General features: G+C 38.6%; 1 protein-coding gene across 1 annotated transcript; it reads right to left on the reverse strand.

Moving 5' to 3' along the window:
- Positions 1-1,411: 1,411 nt before the first annotated feature.
- Positions 1,412-24,674, reverse strand: LOC109107132. Its single transcript, XM_042770562.1, has 9 exons — positions 24,410-24,674; positions 23,964-24,197; positions 23,186-23,311; positions 6,868-7,197; positions 6,424-6,657; positions 5,012-5,095; positions 4,557-4,664; positions 3,545-3,616; positions 1,412-1,542 (listed from the first exon to the last, which is right to left on the reverse strand). Exons 1-9 carry the CDS (start codon positions 24,663-24,665, stop codon positions 1,412-1,414), a joined length of 1,575 nt encoding a protein of 524 aa, XP_042626496.1. The 5' UTR covers positions 24,666-24,674.

Raw genomic sequence — 24,674 nt, forward strand, 5'->3', positions numbered from 1 at the left:
AGCAGCGCAGCATCGACTGAAGCTTTCGAAAGGGAACTGTGGTATGAGTGTGTGCCGAACCGTACGTTTTTTTTTTTTTTTTTTTTTTTTTTTTTTATGTGAACTGTTACACCCCTAGAAAACACACTGCTCCTGAATCTCCTGCGGATTGTTTGAGTGGTTCGGTGTGAACGTCACCTCACCATACAGAACCTCCTCCTCCTCTTCCTCCTCCTTCTCTTCCACTTCCTCCTACTCCTCTTCCTCCTCCTTCTCTTCCACCTCCACCTCTTCCACCTCCTTCTCTTCCACCTCCACCTCCACCTCCTTCTCTTTCTCCTCCGTCTCTTCCACCTCCTCCTCTTCCTCCTCCTTCTCTTCAACTCCTCCTCCCTCTTCTCGTCCTCCTTCTCTTCCACCACTCCTTCCTTCCTCCTCCTCTTCCTCCTCCTTCTCTTCCATCTCCTCCTCTTCCTCCTCCTCCTCTTCCACCTCCTTCTATTCCTCCTCCTCTTCCTCCTCCTTCTCTTCCACCTCCTCCTCTTCCTCCTCCTTCTTTTCCACCTTCTCCTCTTCCACCTCCTCCTCTTCCTCCTCCTTCTCTTCCACCTTCTCCTCTTCCACCTCCTCTTGCTCCTCTTTCTCCTCCTTCTCTTCCACCTCCTCCTCTTCCTCCTCCTTCTCTTCCACCTCCTTCTCTTCCCCTCCTTCTCTTTCTCCTCTGTCTCTTCCACCTCCTCCTCTTCCTCCTCCTTCTCTTCCACCTCCTCCTCTTCCATCTCCTTCCTCTTCCACCTCCTCCTCTTCCACCTCCTCCTCCTCCTCTTCCACCTCCTTCTCTTCCTCCTCCTGCTCTTCCTCCTCCTTCTCTTCCACCTCCTCTTCTTCCTCCTCCTTCTCTTCCTGCTACTTCTCTTCCACCTCCTCCTCCTCCCTCTTCTGTTCTGCCTCCTTCTCTTCCTACTCCTCTTCCTCCTCCTCCTCTTCCACCTCCTTCTCTTCCACCTCCTCCTCCTCCTCTTCCACCTCCTCATCTTCCTCCTCCTTCTGTCCCACCTTCTCCTCTTCCTCCTCCTCCTCTTCCTCCTCCTCTTCCTTCTCCTTCTCTTCCACCTCCTCCTCCTCCTCCTCCTCCTCCTCCTCCTCTTCCACCTCCTCATCTTCCTCCTCCTCTTCCACCTCCTTCTCTTCCTCCTCCTCCTCTTCCACCTCCTCCTCTTCCACCTCCTTCTCTTCCTCCTCCTTCTCTTCCTCCACCTTCTCTTCCTGCTACTTCTCTTCAACCTCCTCCTCCTCCTCTTCCGCCTCCTTCTCTTCCTCCTCCTCTTCCTCCTCCTCTTCCACCTCCTTCTCTTCCACCTCCTCCTCCTCTTCCTCCTCCTTCTCTTCCACCTCCTCCTCCTCCTCTTCCACCTTCTCCTCTTCCTTCTACTTATCTTCCTCCTCCTTCTCCTTCTCTTCCACCTCCTCCTTCTCCTCCTTTTCCTCCTCTGCCTTCTCCTCTTCCCTTCTCTGTCTGCAGTTGGACCGCGGAGTATTCCACATCAGCATCAGGGAAATATTCTGCAGAGAAACAATGACAAGACGAGAAATTGTCTGTTAGTCACTGTCAGTCTGCTGCAGGAATAGCAGCTTTAACAAAACTGCTAACTGACAAACAAAGCTTTTCAGGAGTGAAACTAATTCACTGAGAAAGTAGCAAACAATAATGATAAAAAGATCAAATCCAGTATAAGTTAAAATAGCGATGGAAGATCAGATCATTTTAACAACTCTCACTTTTATTCAATAAAATGCACAAATCTTTCATCTCATTCATTTGAGCAGCTTAAAGTTAAAATGTTATACATTTACACAATCTTTGATCATATTATACATTAGAAAATCATTATATTGCAGCATAGCATATGCGAAATAGTTCACTTCCCCGTTAGCACACAGATGCATCTGCAAGATGTCTGTTAAAGATTGCTTCATCTTGTCTAGTTCAACTTTGAATAAAGAAAAGAGATTTGGAGCCAGATATTTATGTATGTGACATTTAGCTTGCAGCAAACACAAATTAAGTACTTTTTTAAGTATTTCAATTTCCTATATTCTTTTTTGAGTAGTCAAACAATCCAAAGAAAACATCTTTAAAACATAAAGAAAAGTCACTTCCAAACTGAGATTAGATGAGCCCAGCCCAGATGGTGGATCAGCACCTAGAAAGGACCTCTACAGCCCTGAAAGACAGCGGAGACCAGGACAACTAGAGCCCCAGAGACAGATCCCCTGTAAAGACCTTGTCTCAGACGACCACCGGGACAAGACCACAGGAAACAGATGATTCTTCTGCACAATCTGACTTTGCTGCAGCCTGGAAATATCGTCTGGCCAGAGGAGAACTGACCCCCAGACTGAGCCTGGTTTCTCCCATGGTTTTTTCTCCATTCTGTCACCGATGGAGGTTTGGTTCCTTGCCGCTGTCGCCTCTGGCTTGCTTAGTTGGATACACTTAATTTACAGCGATATCTTTGACTTGATTGCAAATGATTGAACAGATACTATTTAAACTGAACTGAGCTGCATGATGACATCACTGAATTCAATGATAAACTGCCTTTAACTGTCATTTTGCATTATTGAAACACTGTTTTCCTAATTAATGTTGTTGTGTTGCGTTGACACAATCTGTTTTGTTTAATGCGCTATATAAATAAAGGTGACTTGACCAAAGTTTCTCTGTGTGGATCATTGATAAACAAGTGAATGAATCTTCTTCAGAAGAAACAAAAACAGCAACTCACTTCAGTGTCTGACTTATATTATAGTTATGTCCATAAGCTTTTTCTGAAATCTGGAGTAAATCATTAATCTGTTGTTTGACCTCTTCATATTTAAGGAGAGAACTATAGTTTCCAAAGTCGAACATCGCTTGTTATGCTTTTCAAGGCTGTAGAGTTTAGTAGAGACAATATGACAAGTTTCAACCAATATCTATAATTTCTTAATTGTCCTTAACTGTAAGCTCATAACCAGCTCAGGACCAGTTTAAACCAGCTCAAACCAGTTGCCATGCTTCTTAACATACCTAACCAACATATGCTGTATTTTTCAACAAGGAAATTTAGTTTATGACCCAAGACCAAAAACATTGATGATGTATGAAGCTGCATTACATAAGTTTTGCCTCTTTGTCACCATCTGTGTTTGAAACCTGCAATTGCAGTTATTTGCAGAATTGTCTTCTTTATGCGAGTTGTGCATCGGCACGTCTCCTCAGCATGGATTAATCTAATGTTTTGAGGTGTATGTGTGGCTGTCAGTCACCAAACCAACATTTACTGTTTTTCTAGAATTACAGATACTAAGTCTTGGAAGTATGTCCAAAATAATAAGTTTCACCAGAAAATGTCATCTGAAGAAGTAATATGTCTGTCACTTTTGTGGTGTACCAATGGTGATTAAATCTAATGATCACAAAGTCAGTCAAACTGTGCAAATTATTGTTATACTTTGTTCTCAAATTGTTAATGTTAACAACATCTACATTGCGTAACTGCAACTTCTTTGAGTTTCTTACCTGTATTCTTCTTTTCACTCTTTTTCTCATGAGAGATATCAGCGTATATGAGCTCTGTATCTCCAGCAGCGGCTGATGGAAAAAACACTGACATTAGCAACAGATCAAATACAATCTCATATTTCAGTCATTAAAGTATTGCCTTCAAAACTATCCTCATAACAGATCATGCTGATCAAACGTTTTTCACATATCAAACTGTTTTCATGTAACACATTGAGAAAAAGCAAGGAAAGAATACAGTAAGTGAGGTCATATATTCACCAATCTTTGATTTATTGGATCTCATTCATAAAATGCTTAAACGAGTAAATTCTGAGTAATTTGCAAATAGAAAGCTCCTTCCCAAAAATTCACAAATGCTTCATTAAACCTCAGATTACATAGTTAAATGTATATGTTAATGAATTCCAATCAATGGTAAACAAGGCGTGCATGTCTGCACATTTACAATTGGCAATTTATTTTCACAATTAACTAACTGGTTAACTGATTAATTTGTAATATATTATTATGGTATATAGTGTTATAAATTATATTAAAATGTATAAATAAATGCTCAAAACAAATTCCTCATATCTGTAAACATATCTGGTAATAAAGCTATTTATGATTCTGATTAAAATGCAGTGTCAAAAGAATACTAAACATTTAAATGTTTGGGAGTATTTTTATTATTTAACCAACTAACAATCTGAAAACACAAACACTTTTGTGAATCATAACAGCTTTATTAATAATTGTCATGATGCTTGAGGAGTAATATTGCCTTTTTGCACCAATTTTAACCCCAGAAAATTTGTCAAATCTCCACCAAAACTGGCTCAGATCATCTTCATCACATCTATAATGTTTCTACTTTGGCTTTTGGTGTAATTGTCTCTGAAACTGTCTGTAAGAGAGTGCAATGGCAAAACAAATCTGTGCTGAATATATAACACATAAGCTACAAAATAATACTACATTTGAACCTTCAACAGTTAGTATATGAACTAGAGATTTAAACACTGACCTTGTGTTGACTTGAGCTGCTTCTTCTTGTAAACGTAACATATGGTGATGAACAGCAGAATCAGGATCAGAGCAACGCAGCCCAAAGCAATCAGAGAGAATTCTAAAACTATGAAAGAAAAAACACAAGGTCACTTAAAACAAATTCCAAAACTGCTTTGAAAAATTGATTCATATCAACTGCATCAGCAACAAGAATAGAACAACTTTAGCAACTACAATTGTCACTTATTTTCCTTTTCTGAAGTTGCCACTAGGGTCGCCAACTTCAGAAAAGGACAATAAGTGACAATTGTTGTTTTTCATTGAAAAGAAGGAACAGAAAAAAATAATAGAGCCTATAGATACCTCGCTGCCATCATTATTATTAGATTTCATTGTAATTAACATTATTTGTTGTAGCTCAGCACTCACACATCCTGGAAGAAAATGCATTTGTTTAGGTGACATTCATACCAGCTGATGAGAAACTCGTATCATATTCTGATGTCTGTGTCGACGTAGAGGTCAAACTAGAGGTCACAGCTGCAGTAGTTGGTCCTGTAATAAAACATCAGCACAGAATCACCTGCTTTCTCTCTTAATATTAATTACTGCAGAACTAATAATTTTGAAGAATTAAGTGACCAATTGAGAGAATCGATTCGTCTGAATCTCATGAAACCTGTCAAGGACACGTCCAGGTCACATTTCAGTTCAAAACTGTAATTAGTAAGTAATATTCAGCCTGTTTTTGATGGAATGTTTTTAGGGGCATTAAACCCTTTCTAAATTTTTAATTTTTTATTATTTTTTTAAACATTACAGTAAAGAAAATATCTTTGGGTGTACAAATGTTTTTAATTGTCATAAAAATAGAAATGCAAATAAAATGAATGGTTGTAAAATAGTCCTTATTTTCTTTATGCAAAATATAATTTCTTTTGATTTTGGGACACGTCCAGGTCACATTTCAGTTCAAAATTGTAATGATTGTTTTTAGGGGCATTAAACCCCTTTGCATTGTGACATTTAACCCCTTAAATTTAATTTCTGACATATGAGGAAAAGGCAAAAAATTTAAAAAAATAAAATAAAATGAGAAATTCTCAACACGTTAATGCAAAAACCTGTTAATCATAATATGTATAAAATAACTAAAATCATCATAGAATGTACCTGAGACAAATATATCATATTGCATCAAATAAAAAATGATTGTAGGCAATTAAAGTAATAAGAACAAAGTAACAAAATATCACTGTAAATGATGGCAATAACCGCAACCCCCCCCCCCCCCCCGCCCCCCCCCCCCCCCCACCCCCGCCCCCCACACATTCAAAAAAAAAAAAACCTACATTCAAAAACATTACAGTAAAGCGAGTTTAGGGAGTACAAATGTCTTTAATTGCCATGAAAACAGCCATGCAAATAAAATGAATGGCTGTAAAATAGTCCTTATTGTCTTTATGCAAAATATGTTTTTTTTTTTGTTTTTTTGGGTGGGGGCTGAAATTTTTGTTTGTTGTTTATAATTAAGTGCCACGCCAGTGACTGAGACACCGAGAAACAAGAGAAAAATAGTAAATAAGTAAATAAATAAACTACATATAAACAATAAATGAAAATTAAAAGGTTTTGAAGTATATTTTTCATTAAAAAATAAAATAAAAGTGAGACGATGAACCAGGTCCTAGAGGGTCCTAGAGTCCTAGAAGATTTAAACCCATCATAATCCACCAAAATACACCTCAGAGATACTGCATTCTGTCATAAGAGGATTCTGTGGTGAGATGTGACTGACAGATTCTTGACAGGTTTTGTGAGATTCTGCATCACTCTTGTTTCTTTTGTCTAGCAAATACTTCATTCATGTATTAGAAGCTCACCAGTAGGACAGAGTAGTCTAATGTTCTTCTGTGTGTGACTGACGTGGTTCTTCACGCTGCAGCTGATGTCTCCATCAGTTCCCTCATCCAGATCAATGCTGCTGTTTCCATCCATCAGTGGATCTCCATTCAGAGTCCAGCTGTAGAGGAGCTGATCCCCCTCAGAGGAGCAGAACACCCTCATCACCCCACTGGAGGAGCAGATGATTGACACTTCCACTGAGCCAACAGGAGCTGGAGGGAGGGACACATGACAGTCACATGACAAACACAGGAGAATCTTGTTCTTCCACACTACTCATACTATTACTGGAGTCTGTAGTGTGTTTACTGTGTGCTACAGGAATAAAAACCTTCCCAGAGATTCAACTGATTCATCTGCATGAGAGTGAGATCTTTTGAGAACATGAGACTGGAATGAGTCTGATGAGAAAGTTTCTGTACCTTCAACAATCACTTGAAGATCTCTAGATGTGTCTGTGCCGTCTGAGTCAGTGAGTGTTAATCTGTAATTCCCAGAATCTGCTCTGATCACACGCTTTATTATCACAGTCCCATTAATGACGTTCACTTCAGGTCTGTTATTATAAAGATCACATTCCCTTATCCTGCCATTCTTTACTCTACAAATTGGATCATCGTGTGTGTTGTTTATTCTCTTTATTATCTTCAGCTCATATTCTCGAGTGTCCCGCTCCATCAGCAGATTGAGTTTGTGTTCCAGAGCTGCGTAACAGGGTTCAGACTGATTAAAACTGCATTGTACTTCCAGACCTGAAGAACAAATCACACACATGTAATGTACCAAAATATACAGACATAATGAACTACAATCAGGAACAAACAGGGTGAACACCTGGTAATTGGCTCTGTTGCAGGATGTAGATGTCTACTATTAAACTATATAAATACTGATATACATTAGTGAGAATGCGGAGGGAGAACAAACTGCAGGGCTAAACTAAAAGAAGCCTAATGTTAGTGTAATCTATCAGCACATTTAGCCTACCAGATATGAGGGTCATGTCATAAAATATCTTAATATGACTGAATTTGTGTTTAACATGATCACAATATGACAAAAACATTCTAAGTTACTAATTTACAAATGTTTACTAAAGTTTTACTAAAGTTACTAAATACACAGTTATTCAAACAGCGAATAATACAGAAAGCAAGCAAAGAACAAATATTATGAATCTGATATTATCATTGACTATAGTTTAGAGCATGTTTAAGCATTTAGGGGGAAGTCGTGGCCTAGTGGTGAGAGAGTTTGACTCCTAACCCTAAAGTTGTGGGTTTGAGTCTCGGGCCGGCAATACTGCGACTGAGGTGCCCTTGAGCAAGGTACCGAACCCCCAACTGCTCCCCGGACACCGCAGCATAAATGATACCCACTGCTCCGGGTGTGTGTTCACTGTGAGTGTGTGTTCACTGCTGTGTGTGTGCACTTTGGATGGGTTAAATGCAGAGCATGAATTCTGAGTATGGGTCACCATACTTGGCTGTATGTCTCTTTCACTTTTTTTTCACTTTTGCATTTACAAAATAACTCCTGCTATAATTAATGAAGCTGTCTACACTGTGAAATGAATCTCTTATATCATATGTATGATCATCCAGCGGATGACGTAGGACACCGGTGTAGTGTAAGCTCCGGTGAGAATATGCTAGTCTCGCGAGAAACAATTTGTGTTTGTAGGAGCAAAGAAAGCAAAGTTTCCTTACTTTGGCACAGGAAAATCAAATCAAAACCCTCCTAAAATCAAAATTACTAATCAAAATATATTTATTTGTTTTGCTCTCTCTTATTTTTTTTTCTTATGCATTGCTGAGGACTTTAAAACTTTAAAAGGCGATTTTCTCAATGCGTTTCTACATTCATCACCGCGTTCGCCTGCATCCTTCATCCTCCGCTGGAACGCCACTCTCTCATGAACACACGTATGACAGTGAGTGGAAGCTAGAGATTATGGTTTATATTAAGTAAAGATCATGTTCCTTGAAGATATTTTGTAAATATCCTACTGTAAATATATAAAAAAATGTATTATCATTATAATTAGTAATACTCAAAAAATCTAAAATGCTACTTACTCAAAATTTAAATTCTCTATCACATTATTTTTTTTTCTTATGCATTGCTGAGGACTTTAAAACTTTAAAAGGCGATTTTCTCAATATTTAGATTTTTTTTCACCCTCAGATTCCAGATTTAAAAATGTTCAGATTCAAATAGTTGTATCCCAATGACGTGATAACTTTCACTTGTTTCACTTGCAAGCTTCACACTCTCTCTCTCTCTCTCTCTCTCTCTCTCTCTTGTTAATTCATTCAAAGTCATTTAAATAAATATCATCTTGGCGCTACTTTATTTCAGTAACGCATTCTACTTCTGATGAGCTGTAGATAAAACAGCCTAACAAATGAAAATTACTGTTATTTTCCATCATGTATCCATTCAGTCAGATTTTGTGGTGCATCCATGAGAGCTGTTGTCCATGCTGGCAAATAAGTGAAAGGGAAAGTCGTGACATTTGCCAAAAAGGTAACCCATATTCGGAATTGGTGCTCTGCATTTAACCCATCCACACAGCAGTGAGAAGTGAACACACTGTGAACACACACCCGGAGCAGTGGGCAGCTATATCCAGCGCCCGGGGAGCAACTGGGGGTTCAGTGCCTTGCTCAAGGACACTTCAGCCATGGGTATTGAGGGTGGAAGAGAGCGCTGTTCATTCATTCCCCATCCACCTACAAATCCTGCCAGCACCGAGACTCAAACCTACAACCTTCTAGTTACAAGTCCAATTCTCTAACCATTAGGCCACAGTTGCCCCTTAATAAAATTACCATGTGCATAGTAAAGCGATCACTGGCTATCATTTTGGCCGGGAATTATGTAAACACAGATATCGGATACCAGTCGTGTCTAAAGTGAATATAAACAGACGGGTCAAAAAATCGGATCTGTGCATTAAATAAAGTTATTGAAAAAAAATTACCATTTTGCAACCCTGTGTTGGAAGTGTGTGTCATTGGTTAAAAGTACTACACATACACACACTTGTGGTTTTCACACCAACTTGAACACTTTTGCAAAATGCAGGACATATTTCATGCAAGTAAACAAGAGGTAAAGTGCAAAGACTGCATGTATGGGTATTGTGACTGACCCTATTTATATTAAGATATGGTTTAAGGGTTGACAGGATACATGTAACTAATCAACAGAGTGTCTGTTAAAGATGCAACTGTGATGAACTTGTTTGTCCCAAACCTTGTCTACTATTCTGCTACACACTCTAAATTATGTAGATACCTTTTTCATCACAAAATGTGCACATAATTTTAGGGCATAGTTAAGTAGGCGAATTTACATTTACAGTTAGTCATTTAGCAGATGCTTTTATCCAAAGCGACTTACAAATGAGGACAATGGAAGCAATCAAAATAGCAATGATATGTAAGTGCTATAACAAGTCTCAGTTAGCTTAATGCAGTACATGTAGCAATTAAATCATATAATAAATAAAAAGATAGAATAGGAAAAGAATAGAGCAAGCTAATGTTAGAGGCCTTAATTGGAATTTTAATTTTAAATTTTAATCTTTATTTATTGAATTGGGACGGAGCATCTTTGAGAAGTGTGGATTGCTTTACATCAGCAACAAATGCACATGTACAACTATCCACTGAAATTGGACTAAAAAGACTACATAAAGACTATAGAAACTATCATTTTGATTTCATGGGTCTTAAACAGTCTCTCTTCTACTGTGAAGTAAACACTGAAATATTATAATAATCCACTAACACACACAGTCAAGAAGATTGACTGTAATGTAATTGATTCAGCATGATAAGATGAGTTTGATGTGAAAGTGACTCACATGCAGCAGTTTGCAGCAGCAGCATCAGTCCAAAGATCAGCATCATTTCTCTAAAGTCCAGTTTCCAGAAGAGCTCAATCCCAGCAGAAGAGAGTCAGATCGAGTCTCACGCAGACAGCAGCTCTACTGACACATCAGGAAACTACACCACTTTAACAAAAAAATAACAGGAAGCTTTTCAGAGAAGCTCAACAGTTATTTTTTTAAATACACACAAAACAAGACTGAAACTAGGAAAAATATGTAACAAGAAGAATAACTTCTCAGTTACAAAACACTTCTAAAGAGTGCACAGAACTACTTTAATACTGTCTCTATTCACATTTCTGAAACAATAGTTTGTTTATCAAAATTTGGCAAGATATATATATAGTATTGTGACGAGGTGAAGCACACGACACGAGGATCAAGGTAAGGTCCCCGAAGGGTGGATTTTTATTGACAGACATGAAGGGGAAATAGCCAATGTGAGGGGTTTCCGGTGCTCAGTGCCTTCTCTTCTCCTCTAAGGTGCAGTGCTGTGTGGGTCCGTGAAGTCCGTGTCCTGTGAGGGCTGGCGGTCACATGCTGCTGTCTGGAGAAAACGCAGAGAACTGTTAGCCGAGTCTTCTGGAGACATGTCTCACCTCTGTGTTCGTCGTATATATATATATATAAGAAAAAAGTATAATAATAAACAATTTTTTTTAATCTTTTATCTAAAAACAACAACAACAACAATACTCTGAAGCAGAAGATTGAAGCCACAAAACATAAACAGCAAAACACCAGATACCACAAAACTGAGACACGGATCAGGAGGAACAGTTTTGAATGGATAAAAACTTTGAATAAAGCGAAATTAACTGAAACCAAAAGAGAAAAGTTAAAAAAGCAAGAGCAGAAATACAAAATAAACTTAATATCAAATAAAAAAATACCATTAGGCAGGAAGTATTGTGCTAAGTACATGGAATGTCTTCACCTTTGCTGTCCTTTGTTGGTGCCCTGATTTGAGGAACAGTTTGTTCTTGCTCTCAAATGTAAGTAAGGCATTGTTTTGTATGTATTTAGAGTTTGTATATATGGTTTCTGTTAGGGGTTAACACTAAACACATGTTGATTAAATGTTTGTTTAAATGCAGAGGGTTGTATGAGAGAGGAAACAGAACAGATGTAAACAGGACCCAGACAAAAAGAGGCAAATTTTTTTCATCTGCTCATCTTATTCTATGATCAACAAACGGATGAATCGTTTGCTGATTCAGATTCTTCCTTGCTTCATTTAAGGACTGGTGGTCTCATATTTTCCACTTTAAAGACTGATTTCACTGTGACAAAATGCAACTTATGGTCATATCTATGAACTGATGGACTTGGTGGACTTAATTGATGTTTCCTCAGCTCTAGAAGACTTTATATGCTAATGTTTGGACTTGTCGATGTGAATGTGTGGCTCACAGTATTTCTTTAACCTGTTAGCCAGCACCCCCCCCCCCCATTATGGTACTCACAGCTGAAAGTGCCCTACCTAACTTAAAATTTTGTAACCGTTCCTTACTTCAGTGTGTTACACACATAATTTTGGTGTCTTTGGAAAGAAGACCCTTTGTACTGTACTTTTTATCAACCATAGTTGATAATGCTCAAAAATATTAAAAGTTATAGACACTGAAGTGCCTTGAAATTCTTTTTACCACACTGATTTTTTTTTAAATTTAATATAAAAATACATAAAATCAGCCCTGGTGCAATCTAGAAAATTAATGGGTTAAAAGTAAAATGTCTAATGAGTTCCATTTTTAAAACTTAAGGAGATACCATGAAAAATGAGATTCCTGCAACCATTTTTCTGAGACTATGTCTAGTCCCCCCCACCCCCACAAATATAAAAAATATTTACCAACTGTTTTGAAGGGTTCTACAAACTATTTTAGTCATTAGACATACCACTGCATATTTTTTTTCAGTTATAAAACACTAGACAGAAACTTGATTTATTTATTTGATTTATTTGAGCAATAGAAAAATACAATAAGAATAATTTGAGTAAGAAAAAAAAAAATATTTAACTTTGTATGCCAATTACAGAACATCCTGAGATTTCTAGAAATGCAGCATTTACAATGAATTAAAATGAATATACGTGCTGATGTGCTGATGGCCAGTTATAGAGATGGTAATCATATAAATGCACCATAAAGTCAATAAATCACACTCTGTTCATATAGTCAAGTCAAGTCATGTTTATTTATATAGCGCTTTAAACAAAAAAGATTGCGTCAAAGCAACTGAACAACATTAATTAGGAAAACAGTGTGTCAATAATACAAAATGATAGATAAAGGCAGTTCATCATTGAATTCATTGATGTCATCATGCAGCTCAGTTCAGTTTAAATGGTATCTGTGCAATAATTTGCAATCAAGTCAAAGATATGTAAAGAAGTGTCCCCAACTAAGCAAGCCAGAGGCGACAGCGGCAAGGAACCAAACTCCATCAGTGAGAGAATGGAGAAAAAAAACTGGGAGAAACCAGGCTCAGTTGGGGGGCCAGTTCTCCTCTGACCAGACAAAATCAACAGTTCAATTCCAGGCTGCAGCAAAGTCAGATTGTGCAGAAGAATCACCTGTTTCCTGTGGTCTTGTCCCGGTGGTCGTCTGAGACAAGGTCTTTACAGGGGATCTGTCTCTGGGGCTCTAGTCCTGGTCTCCGCTGTCTTTCAGGGCTGTAGAGGTCCTTTCTAGGTGCTAATCCACCATCTGGGCTGGATACATACTGGATCCAGGTGACTGCAGTGACCATCTGACTTGGATACAGACTGGATCTGGTGGCCACGGTGACCTCGGAATAAGAGAGAAAACAGACTAATATGAGCGTAGATGCCATTCTTCTAACGATGTAGCAAGTACATCGGGAATTATGGGAAGTGTTCCCGTTTCCTGTTGACCTAATTAATGCAGCCTAAAAAATCCTTTAACGGATTTGGATATTAGAAGTGTATTAGTATGTTATGTGTAAGCCAGGTTAAAGAGATGGGTCTTTAATCTAGATTTAAACTGAAAGAGTGTGTCTACCCTCCCGAACAATGTTAGGTAGGTTATTCCAGAGTTTGGGCGCTAAATAGGAGAAGGATCTGCCACCCGCAGTTGACTTTGATATTCTAGGTATTATCAAACTGCCAGAGTTTTGAGAACGGAGCAGACGCGGAGGACTATAATGTAACAAGAGCTCGTTCAAATACTGAGGTGCTAAACCATTCAGGGCTTTATAAGTAATAAGCAAGATTTTAAAATCTATACAATGTTTGATAGGGGAGCCAGTGCAGTGTTGACAGGACCGGGCTAATATGATCATACTTCCTGGTTCAAGTAAGAACTCTAGTGCTGCATTTGGACTAACTGGAGTTTGTTTACTAAGCGTGCAGAACAACCACCCAATAGAGCATTACAATAGTCTAACCTTGAGGTCATAAACGCATGGATTAACATTTCTGCATTTGACATTGAGAGCATTGGCCGTAATTTAGATATATTTTTGAGATGGAAAAATGCAGTTTTAAAAATGCTAGAAACGTGGCTTTCTAAGGAAAGGTTGCTATCAAATAGCACACCTAGGTTCCTGACTGATGACGAAGAATTGACAGAGCAGCCATCAAGGCTTAGACAGCGTTCTAGGTCATACATGCAGAGCTTTTAGGCCCTATAATTAACAAATCACTCTTCACACAATTTATCAATAACAAATAACCATTCTGTTATTTTTTCAAATTGGTATGAAATATAGAGCTGAGTATCATAAGCATATCTGTCAACACTCCCGTTTTTACCGGGAGACAGTGAAAGCTAACACCGTGTTCATGATGATATCTCCCAAGGGTAACATGTAAAGCGTGAAGAGTAACGGCCCTAGTACTGAGCCTTGCGGTTCTCCATACTGCACTTTGTGAACGATATGATACCTCTTCATTCACTGCTACGAATTGATGGCGGTTCATATAAGTACGATTTAAACCATGCTAATGCACTCCATTAATGCCAACAAAGTATTCTAGTCTATGCAAAAGAATAGTGTGGTCAATAGTGTCGAACGCAGCACTAAGATCCAATAGCACTAATAGAGAGATACAACCACGATCAGATGATAAGAGCAGGTCATTTTGTAACTCTAAGGAGAGCAGTCTCAGTACTATGATACGGTCTAAATCCTGACTGGAAATCCTCACAGATGCCATTTTTCTCTAAGAAGGAATATAATTGTGAGGATACTACCTTTTCTAGTATCTTTGAAAGAAAAGGGAGATTCGAGATCGGTCTATAATTAACTAGTTCTTTGGGGTCAAGTTGTGGTTTTTTGATGAGAGGCTTAATAACAGCCAGTTTGAAGGATTTTGGGACATACCCTAATAACAATGAGGAATTAATAATAGTAAGAAGAGGATCTATGACGTCTGGAACCACCTCTTTTAGGAGCTTAGATGGAATAGGGGTCTAACATATATGTTGTTGGTTTAGATGATTTAACAAGTTTATACAATTCTTCCTCTCCTATAGTAGAGAATGAGTGGAACTGCTCCTCAGGGGATCTATAGTGCACTGTCTGATGTGATACTGTAGAAAGATGGCTGCATGGTTACAATTTTATCTCTAATAGTATCGACTTTAGAAGTAAAGTAGTTCATAAAGTCATTACTGCTGTGATGTTGAGAAATGTCAACACTTGTTGATGCTTTATTTTTTCGTAAATTTCGTTAACTCCATCAGATGACAGGTGCGTCAGAGCGCGCGTCACGAGCCGTCACGAGAGAGCGCCAGAATTCAAATAAACAATCTTCCGCCTATCTTTCACTTTATTTATTTATTTATTTATTTATTTATTGTGTATCATCTCATTCTGTTTGTGACACTGTATGCTACAAAACCATGCCGTTTTTTTACTACCAAGACGCAGTTTCTGAGCGTGAGTTATTCCATAACAGACACAAACAATGCTGTCCTGCTTCGTTGGACTAAACGTGCTCCATGAGATGTCATTCAGTGGACCCTCACCTTTCTAACTAAATCGGGATTTACAGCTGTGGATGTGTTTATGACTCATTATTACGACGAATCTTGTATGTACTGCGTTTTCATTCTTCATATTTTGATGTGTACTGCTTAAACAAATTTAGCAAATACATTCTTTATAAGCCTTCCATTGAAAAACAGCGATCTGTCATTGATGCTTGAGGCTTAGATCTTTATAATAATATATAGTTTGTCAAGATTCATTTGTCCCGTTTTATTTAAACTATTCGTAAATATTGACACGTGCAAACAAGGGGATTTGAGGATGCCGGCGTCTAGGTGCAGGTTAACAGGCTAATACACATGGCTCACTGAAATTAATCAGTCTCTGTGATCCCTCAATCTTTATGTTGCATCAGAAAGTTAGGTTACAACTGAACAATCTGAACAACACAAACACATTAGATGTCCGCTATGCAGTCTGAGATCTGCGCGGGTACCATTGGATCATCTGGTTGAACTGAGAGCTAGTGCTGTATGTCATCAGCATAGCAATGGTAGGAGAAACCATGTGCCTGAATGATGGGTCCCAGTGAAGTATTGTATATGGGGAAAAGGAGGGGTCCGAGAACTGATCCCTGAGGAACCTCAATGACCAGCTGATGTGCTTTGGATACCTCTCCTCCCCAGGCCACCCTGAAAGACAGATGAAATAGGATTCAAACCAGCGAAGTGGGATCCCTCTAATGCCCAGTAATAAGAGGGTGGACAGGAGGATCTGATGATTCACAGTGTCAAAAGCGGCAGATAGATCCAGCAGAATGAGAACCGATGATTTGGAATCAGCTTTTGCTATCTGCAAGGCTTCAATAACTAACAGTAATGCAGTCTCAGTTAAATGGCCACTTCTGAAACCTGACTGGTTAATGTACAGTTGGTTATTCTGTGAATGAAATATGATACCTGGTTGAAAACAACTGGTTCAGGTGGTTATTTATTTATTTATTTATTTTTGCTATTAATGGAAGGAGGCAGAAAGGTCTGTGGCTATCTACAAGTGAAGTGTTTAATGTAGGCTTATTGGACAGTGGGGTTACTCGAGCCTGCTTGAATGCGGTGGGGAAAATGCCAGTGAGGAGAGATGTATTGATGAAATGTGTGAGTGCTTGTAAGAGTGTAGGAGAGATTGCTTGGAGAAGGTGTGAGGGGATTGAGTCTAGAGGGCAGAGGGTTGTAGGATGGCTAGAGAGGAGAGGTTTTGATACTTCTGCCTCAGTGAAGGGACAGAAGGAGAAGATGGGAGTTTTAGCAGTGGATGTGGTTGGTTTGAGTTCCTGTGTGTGTGGAGCTGAGAACTGACTGCTGATGGTTTTAGTTTGGTCTGTGAAGAATGCAGCAAAATCATCAGCAGTTAAAGAGGTGGTGGAGGGGGACAGAGGAGGGAACTGAATGTTATGAAGAGATTAAGTGTGTCTGAAGCATGTCTATCTTGTTGTGGAAATATGAAGAGTTGGTAGAACGGACTTAACAGAGAAAGAAGAAAGCAGAGACTGATACATATTCAGGTCCGATGGATCTTTTGATTTGTGCCATTTTCTCTCCTCTGCCCTGAGTTTGGACCGATGTTCATGAAGAACATCAGATAGCCAGGTGTTAGAAGGGGTAGCACGTGCTGGCCTGGAGGAGAGAGGAGATACATCGTCTAGACAAGAGGTTAAAGAGGAGCATAAAGTGTCAGTTGCTGCCTTCACATCCAGAGATGAGAAATAGGTGAGGGAAGAAAGGGATGACACTACAGGGGAAAGATGGGAGGGTGAAAGGGAGCGTAGGTTTCACCTAAAAGCAGTAGTGGAGTTGGTGGCACACAGGTAGCAGGATGAAGGTTGAATATTATAAAGAAGTTATCAGAGATGTGGAGGGGCTTTACCAAAATGTTGTCTGCAATACAACTGCATGAGTAAATTAAGTCAAGCAGGTTGCCTAATTTGTGAGTGCTTGTGGTGGTAAGCCATTTGAGATCAAATTAATTTAGGAGTAAATGGAATTCTGCAGCGTAAGGCTTCTCCAGATGGATGTTGAAGTCGCCAAAGACTGCAAGTGGACTGCCATGCTCTGATACGGTGATCATCAGAAATCATGATTCCTCAAACCTCAGATTCATGAGGATGATGAGAACGCTCACTGACGCCTCAAAGTATTACTACAGGAATAATGTAGTCTATAATGTAAAATAATGCAATTCTATAATGTAAACACACTTTCACTGTTTTTATCACCATCTGGCAGGGGAAACAATAGTTACAGTTGCACTCCATTATTAAAATTAATTTGATTTCAGAATTGACATGTTCACACGATTTTACCATTTTCACGATTTTTTGTGCTCCTGTAGCTCAAGTGGTAGAGCATTGCGTTACGAAGCGCAAGGTGGGGGTTCGATTTCCCCGGGAAACACACTTGATAGGTAAAAATTGATACCTGAATGGCACTGTAAGTCGCTTTGGATAAAAGCGTCTGCTAAAATGCATAAATTGAATTTAACATTTTATTTTTTTAATATTTACAGTTGCTGTTCCAACCAAGAACCAAACAGTGAGTACCACTGCAAAAGCCCTTATTCAAGCATTGGTTTCCTCTACTATGGTGTCCAGCTCGTCTGCACTCAGATCAGGGAAGATGTTTTGAATCACAAGTGGTCAGGAACTCTGTAGAGTGTACAGTGTCGGGAAGAGCTGTACAAATCCCTACCATCCTCAAGGAAACTCTCAATGTGAGAGGTTCAACCGTACAATGCATGATATACTGAGAAACATTGACACCTGAAGAAGAAGAAAGACTGGAAAACTCACTTGCCAGAGCTAGTGATGGCATACAACAATCACGTTCACTCATCCACTGGCTATTCTCCCTTTTATTTGATGTTCGGAAGAGATGCGCACCTCACATTAGATGTTAGATTCCTGGGTGGAAAGGATTTGGAGGAGAGCGATGCAGATAACTTGGATGATTGGGTGAAGGGTCACCACAGCCGACTAATAAATGCCATGGAGGTTGCAAATGCAGGTCAATCGAGACATCGAAGAGGACGAAAGAGGGTGTATGACCGCAAGTCTGCTGGAGCGCTTGTGAGGCCTGGTGACCGTATGTTGTTACTCAAGCACAAACATAGGGGCCGAAATAAGATTCAAGACAAGTTGTGGAACAAACACCCTATATTGTAGTTAAAGCAAAATCATTCAGACATACCTGTATTCACTGTCAAAACCTGAAAAGGGGGGGGTCCATCCAGAGTAGTACACAGAGATCAGCTTCGTCACTGCATCTTTCGAACTATATGCATTTTTGAGAGTTTTTTTCTGTGTGCCCGAGTCATTAATGAGCTGTGCTTTGGACTGAGAGACGTTAATTTCTTCCTGCTTGTCAATCAAGTGCACTTGTTAGTGCGCGAGAAGATGTAAATGAACTAGAAGTGAGTTTTTTTTCCACAGTGTTTTTTTATTTTTCGCTCTCACTCTCTCTGAGTATTTTTGCGTTTTTGTAGAGACTGTCCATTGCCTAAGATCGGTTTTGCTTTTGGGAAACTTCCTTATTGTTTTTTTACTCCCAGACAAGTCTGAGTCAGTGCGTGCTGTGGCAGAGCTGCGCCATTTTGTTTCAGGAAATTCCAGGGTCTTTTTATGGCCATTTGCTAGTTTTTTTTTGTTTTTTTTTTTTTTATTATTACCCTGCCAGAGGTGAACACAAGTTTTTTGGTTAAACAGTTGGTGGTGCACCACGGGTAAAGATAATAGTGACAACTTGAGTAACATTGTTTTATTAGTCTTTTACATTTTTCATGTATTGTTCTGATCTTCTTTATCCTGCTCTGCAAAAGAAAAAAAAGAAAAAAGAAAGAAATTTCAAAAGGAGATAATTAATCTGATTAAATGTAAAAGTAAATCTCAAGAATATTATCATTGTTGAACTTACCTTGGAGTAGGGCATCTCACTTGCTCTGTTAGGTACTGGGGTGGTGGGAATGTGAATTGGTATTGTTAAATCGCCTCACATATCTCTTACACTTCAGGTGGCCACCAAATTAATACAAGTATTTGTAGACTTAACTGAAGCCACACTCTCTGGTCCCTTTAGTATATTCTACAACAAAGTACATTGAGACTCAAAGCACTGAGGTGGGGGACCAAGATCCTTTCCTCCTTAAGTCTTCCGAAGTAACATTAATTTCCCCTGCTAAGCGGGCCCTAACGCACCCGTTACATTTAGTTCTAAAAGTTTGCATAAATGGGTTGTTGACATGACATGGCATTTTCACACAAGATAAAAAAATAATAATAATAATATGGTCATCTAAATTTTTTTGTCTTACATGGTCTCATTGTTTATAAAAACTGCTTTGTTAATAGAATTATTATTATTATTTTAAATTTTTTTGAGCAAAATCTTAAAATTGTCCTATGGTGAGAATGTTTCAATGATGTTCAATAAATTACAACTTTTATAAATAAAAAAGAAAAGCATACAATTGTTAATAAATGCCTCAGGCATAATTTTACAAGTGTCTATTTTAGTAATTGGCAATCATTTTTTTTTTCATCCATATATTTCTAAAAGCATATGAACTTGATACATTATGTCACTGAAAACTCTGTCCTCTGGTGTGACAGCATATCATGATTTTAAACTCAAGAGACAACTTTAATTAATAGAAGGGCCAGAATAGTGTTTTACAAAAAAGTGTTTTTTACTGCATATTTGTCAACTACCCAAATATATTTTCCTATCCATATCTTGAAAGATAAATATTTTGAGTAAAACAAATTGGTAAAACTTTACAATTAGGTGTCCATGTAAGATGTACATTGGGGGGGTAGTGGGATTCGGGTGGTTAGGTGAAAACTGTAGGTATGGGGCCCCATTTGGAGAAAAATAGGGCCCCCAAAACACTAGGGCCGGCACTGTGCACATTTCATATTATAAGTCTACCTTAAACAGCATTAAAATAATATCAAAATATGCCTGGATTCTAAAAGAGAGACACCAAAATTAACCCTAAAATTCATTATAGCAACACACTTTTGACATTAAATGTTTTATGGGATTAAACGAGAAGAAAGACCACATTCCCTTCACTTAAACAGCTAATTTTCCCTCAGACATATTCATACAAAGCTTATTCAATGTTTTTATATATGTTGTACGTTTGTGTATAAATACATACATTTTAAATAATACATTTACACCTTTTTTTAATATACAAGTATTGATAAATTCAGTCGAAGTACAAATTCAGTTCCACTTACCTGACGCGTGAACTTGACATACATTTAACATAGCCTAAATATGAATTTTCTTCGGACACACGACTTATAAAACACTTCTAATATCAACTCAAAATGACCAGCAGTGAAATGTAATTATGCACGCAGTGCATAGGGTTGAAGCTTTGTCAGCACTGTGTCACTTGCACGACTCGTGAACTTGACAAAATGGCGCTGCTGTTTCTCCTGTGAAGTCACTCAAGGTGGTGCACATGCAGAATGATCTCAGTATTGGCTGGATTTGTTTTTATTAGTTTAGTCAACATTAGCATAGCTAATTGTTTACTGGATTTGAAAATAACCATTCATTCAATGTTTTTTCAAATATAATTGTGTAGACTTAATATAATATGTCCTCTTCACTAAGCTCAAGCAATAAAATTAGCTCAACTTGCCTTTCCAACATTTTGTTAATTGGATTTTTTTAGTGTACATCCTTCATCATCCTCTGGAATGCCACTCTCTCGTGAACACACGTATGACAGTAAGCAAAAGATTACGGCTTATTAAGTTTTGAATATGGATATTATTCTTACACAAATGCATCGATTCGCTTCAGGAGGCCTTTATTCACCCCCCGGAGCTGTGTGGAGCACTTTTTATGATGGATGGACACAGTTTATTGGACTTCTATTGGACTAATGCTTCATTGCATTCACTGCTGTTATAAAGCTTGGAAGAGCCAGCACATTTTTAATATAACTCTGACTGGATTCGTCTGAAAGAAGAAAGCACTATAAAGCTAGGAGGGTGAGTAAATCATGGGGTCATTTTCATTTTTGGGTGAAGTATCCCTGTAAATGCATTTTACCGGATTCAGTGCATCTTTGAACTTGTAAGATCTGGCAGGTTTGATCAGAAGTAGTTCTGGTTTGAGTAGTTGTATTTAAAGGAGCCATGTGTAATGTCTGGCAAAAAAATCAAGCCATACTCCACATTCCATACCAGATGGGGGCAGTATGCCTCAATAAAGTGAATTGGTCTACTCTAGAGTAACAAACGAGAAAAACGGCATAGTCTCTATGCTCCGCCCCTACCTTCACAACAACCCTAGAGCCATAGCCGAAGCCTAAAGGACGTTTTGCCTCCAGAGGCACGTTGGGTGATGTCAAGTGATTTTGAAACATGACATCTTCAAGCTACTCCCCTTCACCTTTACCAGTGAATATGTTCATATTCGTTTTGTTCATATTACATTTTGAATTGTATATACACATTTATTTGAATTAAATTAATTTGAAAGACAGCATTCTGTCAACATCATTGGTCAACATCAGACAGCTGATGTTGGCCAAGCTAGCACCAACCAACGTAACCAGAGCTCAAGCATTCACCGTGAGACACGCAATTGACTCTTTTCACACGCTTTCAAAAACTTGACCGCTCTGAATATAGTGAGTGAGTGCGCGCGCGCGGCCGGGGCGCTCTCTCTCTCTCTCTCTCTCTCTCTCGGGTTCATTATCATCGAAGACATTTCAAGCTTCTTAGGTAATGTTACATTTTAGCATCAGCTTGGTAGAGACGGGCTTTGGTAGATAACAGGTGAAAACCGGATCGGATCTGTGGGTAAGTTATAGCTAGCTTACTATCAAACGCAGCTATGGTTAGCCATCGCTAACATTAGCACGTTTATCGAACAGCCTTCGATACATTTTTATGTTATAACTTCCCGAAAAAAATACGCAAAAAATATAAAACAAACTTCTAGCGAAATACTAACAGCATCTTACTTACCAATCCAAAGAAATGTTGCCAGTTCGGAGTCGAAGCTCATTTCTTTCAAGTCCATCAGTTGTCTCCAGCGATGGAAAGCAGTGCCGATGTTTACTCTGGTTCGACTCCTTTTCTTATCGGATTTGATTTGTGATTCCGAGCGCGGTTATTTCCCTGTAGCGGGTGGTGGTGGTAGGTGTCTCTTGCCAAGGGCTTCAGCCATACTTCCGCTCTCTTCCCTGAACTGAAATGAAGTAGTGGGCTGTACCTTCCACACGATTGACATTATGTAAAATAAATCCCACAATCATTCAGAGTTATTCATGTATTGCAGGTTGGCTGGTGGTTATGTTGCCCGCATATCGCCTCCCATGGCCGAAACTGGTATTACGACAACTGTCGGGCCGTGGCTAGTAATGCTAATGCTAATTAAGGTTGATATCTCTGCAGCACTATAACTTGACATTTTTTTTAATGACATCATCGCCCTTATTTCTTCTCATTATTTTGATGCGTGTAAGGTCATTTTTTGGATATTTTTACCTCAATTTTTACACATGGCACCTTTAAACATTTTGATGAGTTCCACATTGATTCCTTTGCTCCGCTTATGTAGTCGAAATGGATTTTTAAAAACCAATCTCATATTTTTATTTAAATTTCAATAAAAAAAACAAAAAAAAAAACCAATAGCAAATGGATTTTTAAAAACCAATCGCATATTTTTTTTTATTGTGGTATTTTAATTTCAGGAAAGAAAACAAATAATAGAGCCTATAGATCCCTCGCTGCCATCATTATCATTAGATTTCATTGTAATTTACATTATTTGTTGTAGTTCAGCACTCACACATCCTGGAAGAAAATGCAGATGTGTAGGTGACATTCATACCAGCTGATGAGAAACTCGTATCATATTCTGATGTCTGTGTCGACGTAGAGGTCAAACTAGAGGTCACAGCTGCAGTAGTTGGTCCTGTAATAAAACATCAGCACAGAATCACCTGCTTTCTCTCTTAATATTAATTACTGCAGAGATAATTAATCATTTTGAAGAATTAAGTGGCCAAGTGAGAGAATCGATTCATCTGAATCTAATGAAACCTGTCAAGGACACGTCCAGGTCACATTTCAGTTCAAAACTGTAATTAGTAAGCAATATTAAACATGTTTCATTGAATGTTTTTAGGGGCATTAAACCCTTTTGCATTGTGACATTTACCCATCAAATCTAATTTCTGACATAACTAAAAATGTGCATAAAATAACTAAAATCATCATATTATCATCATAAAATGCACTTGTGAAATGTTTGTTTGTTTTTCAGTGCCATGCCAGGAACAGCCAAGAAACAAGTGAAAAAATAAATTTATATTAAAAAAAAGTGAAACCATGAACCCTAACCTCACTTTATTAATAATCTTTCCTTAGGAATCAACCAAAAATGAGTCTATGAGTTAAAACCATTAGAATTCACCAAAATACACCTCAGAGATACTGCATTCTGTCATAAGGGGATTCTGTGGTGAGATGTGACTTTGACAGGTTCTTGACAGGTTTTGTGAGATTCTGCATCACTCTTGTTTCTGTTGTCTAGCAAATACTTAATTCGTGTATTAGAAGCTCACCAGTAGGACAGACTAGTCTAATGGTCTTCTGTGTGTGACTGACGTGATTCTTCATGCTGCAGCTGATGTCTCCATCAGTTCCCTCATCCAGATCAATGCTGCTGTTTCCATCCATCAGTGGATCTCCATTCAGAGTCCAGCTGTAGAGGAGCTGATCCCCCTCAGAGGAGCAGAACACCCTCATCACCCCACTGGAGGAGCAGATGATTGACACTTCCACTGAGCCAATAGGAGCTGGAGGGAGGGGCACATGACAGTCACATGACAAACACAGGAGAATCTTGTTCTTTCCACACTACTCATACTATTACTGGAGTCTGTAGTGTGTTTACTGTGTGCTACAGGAATAAAAACCTTCCCAGAGATTCAAACTGATTCATCTGCATGAGAGTGAGATCTTTGGAGAACATGAGACTGGAATGAGTCTGATGAGAAAGTTTCTGTACCTTCAACAATCACTTGAAGATCTCTAGATGTTTCTGTGCCGTCTGAGTCAACGAGTCTTAATCTGTAATTCCCAGAATCTGCTCTGATCACACGCTTTATTATCACAGTCCCATTAATGATGTTCACTTCAGTTCTGTTATTATAAAGATCACATTCCTTTATCCTGCCATATTTTACTCTACAAACTGGATCATCTTGTGTGTTATTTATTCTGTGACGTAACCTCAGGTCATATTCTCGAGTGTCTCGCACCATCAGCAGATT

Source organism: Cyprinus carpio, chromosome A14 (genome assembly GCF_018340385.1).
Source record: "Cyprinus carpio isolate SPL01 chromosome A14, ASM1834038v1, whole genome shotgun sequence".
In the NCBI taxonomy this organism is placed as follows: Eukaryota; Metazoa; Chordata; class Actinopteri; order Cypriniformes; family Cyprinidae; genus Cyprinus; species Cyprinus carpio.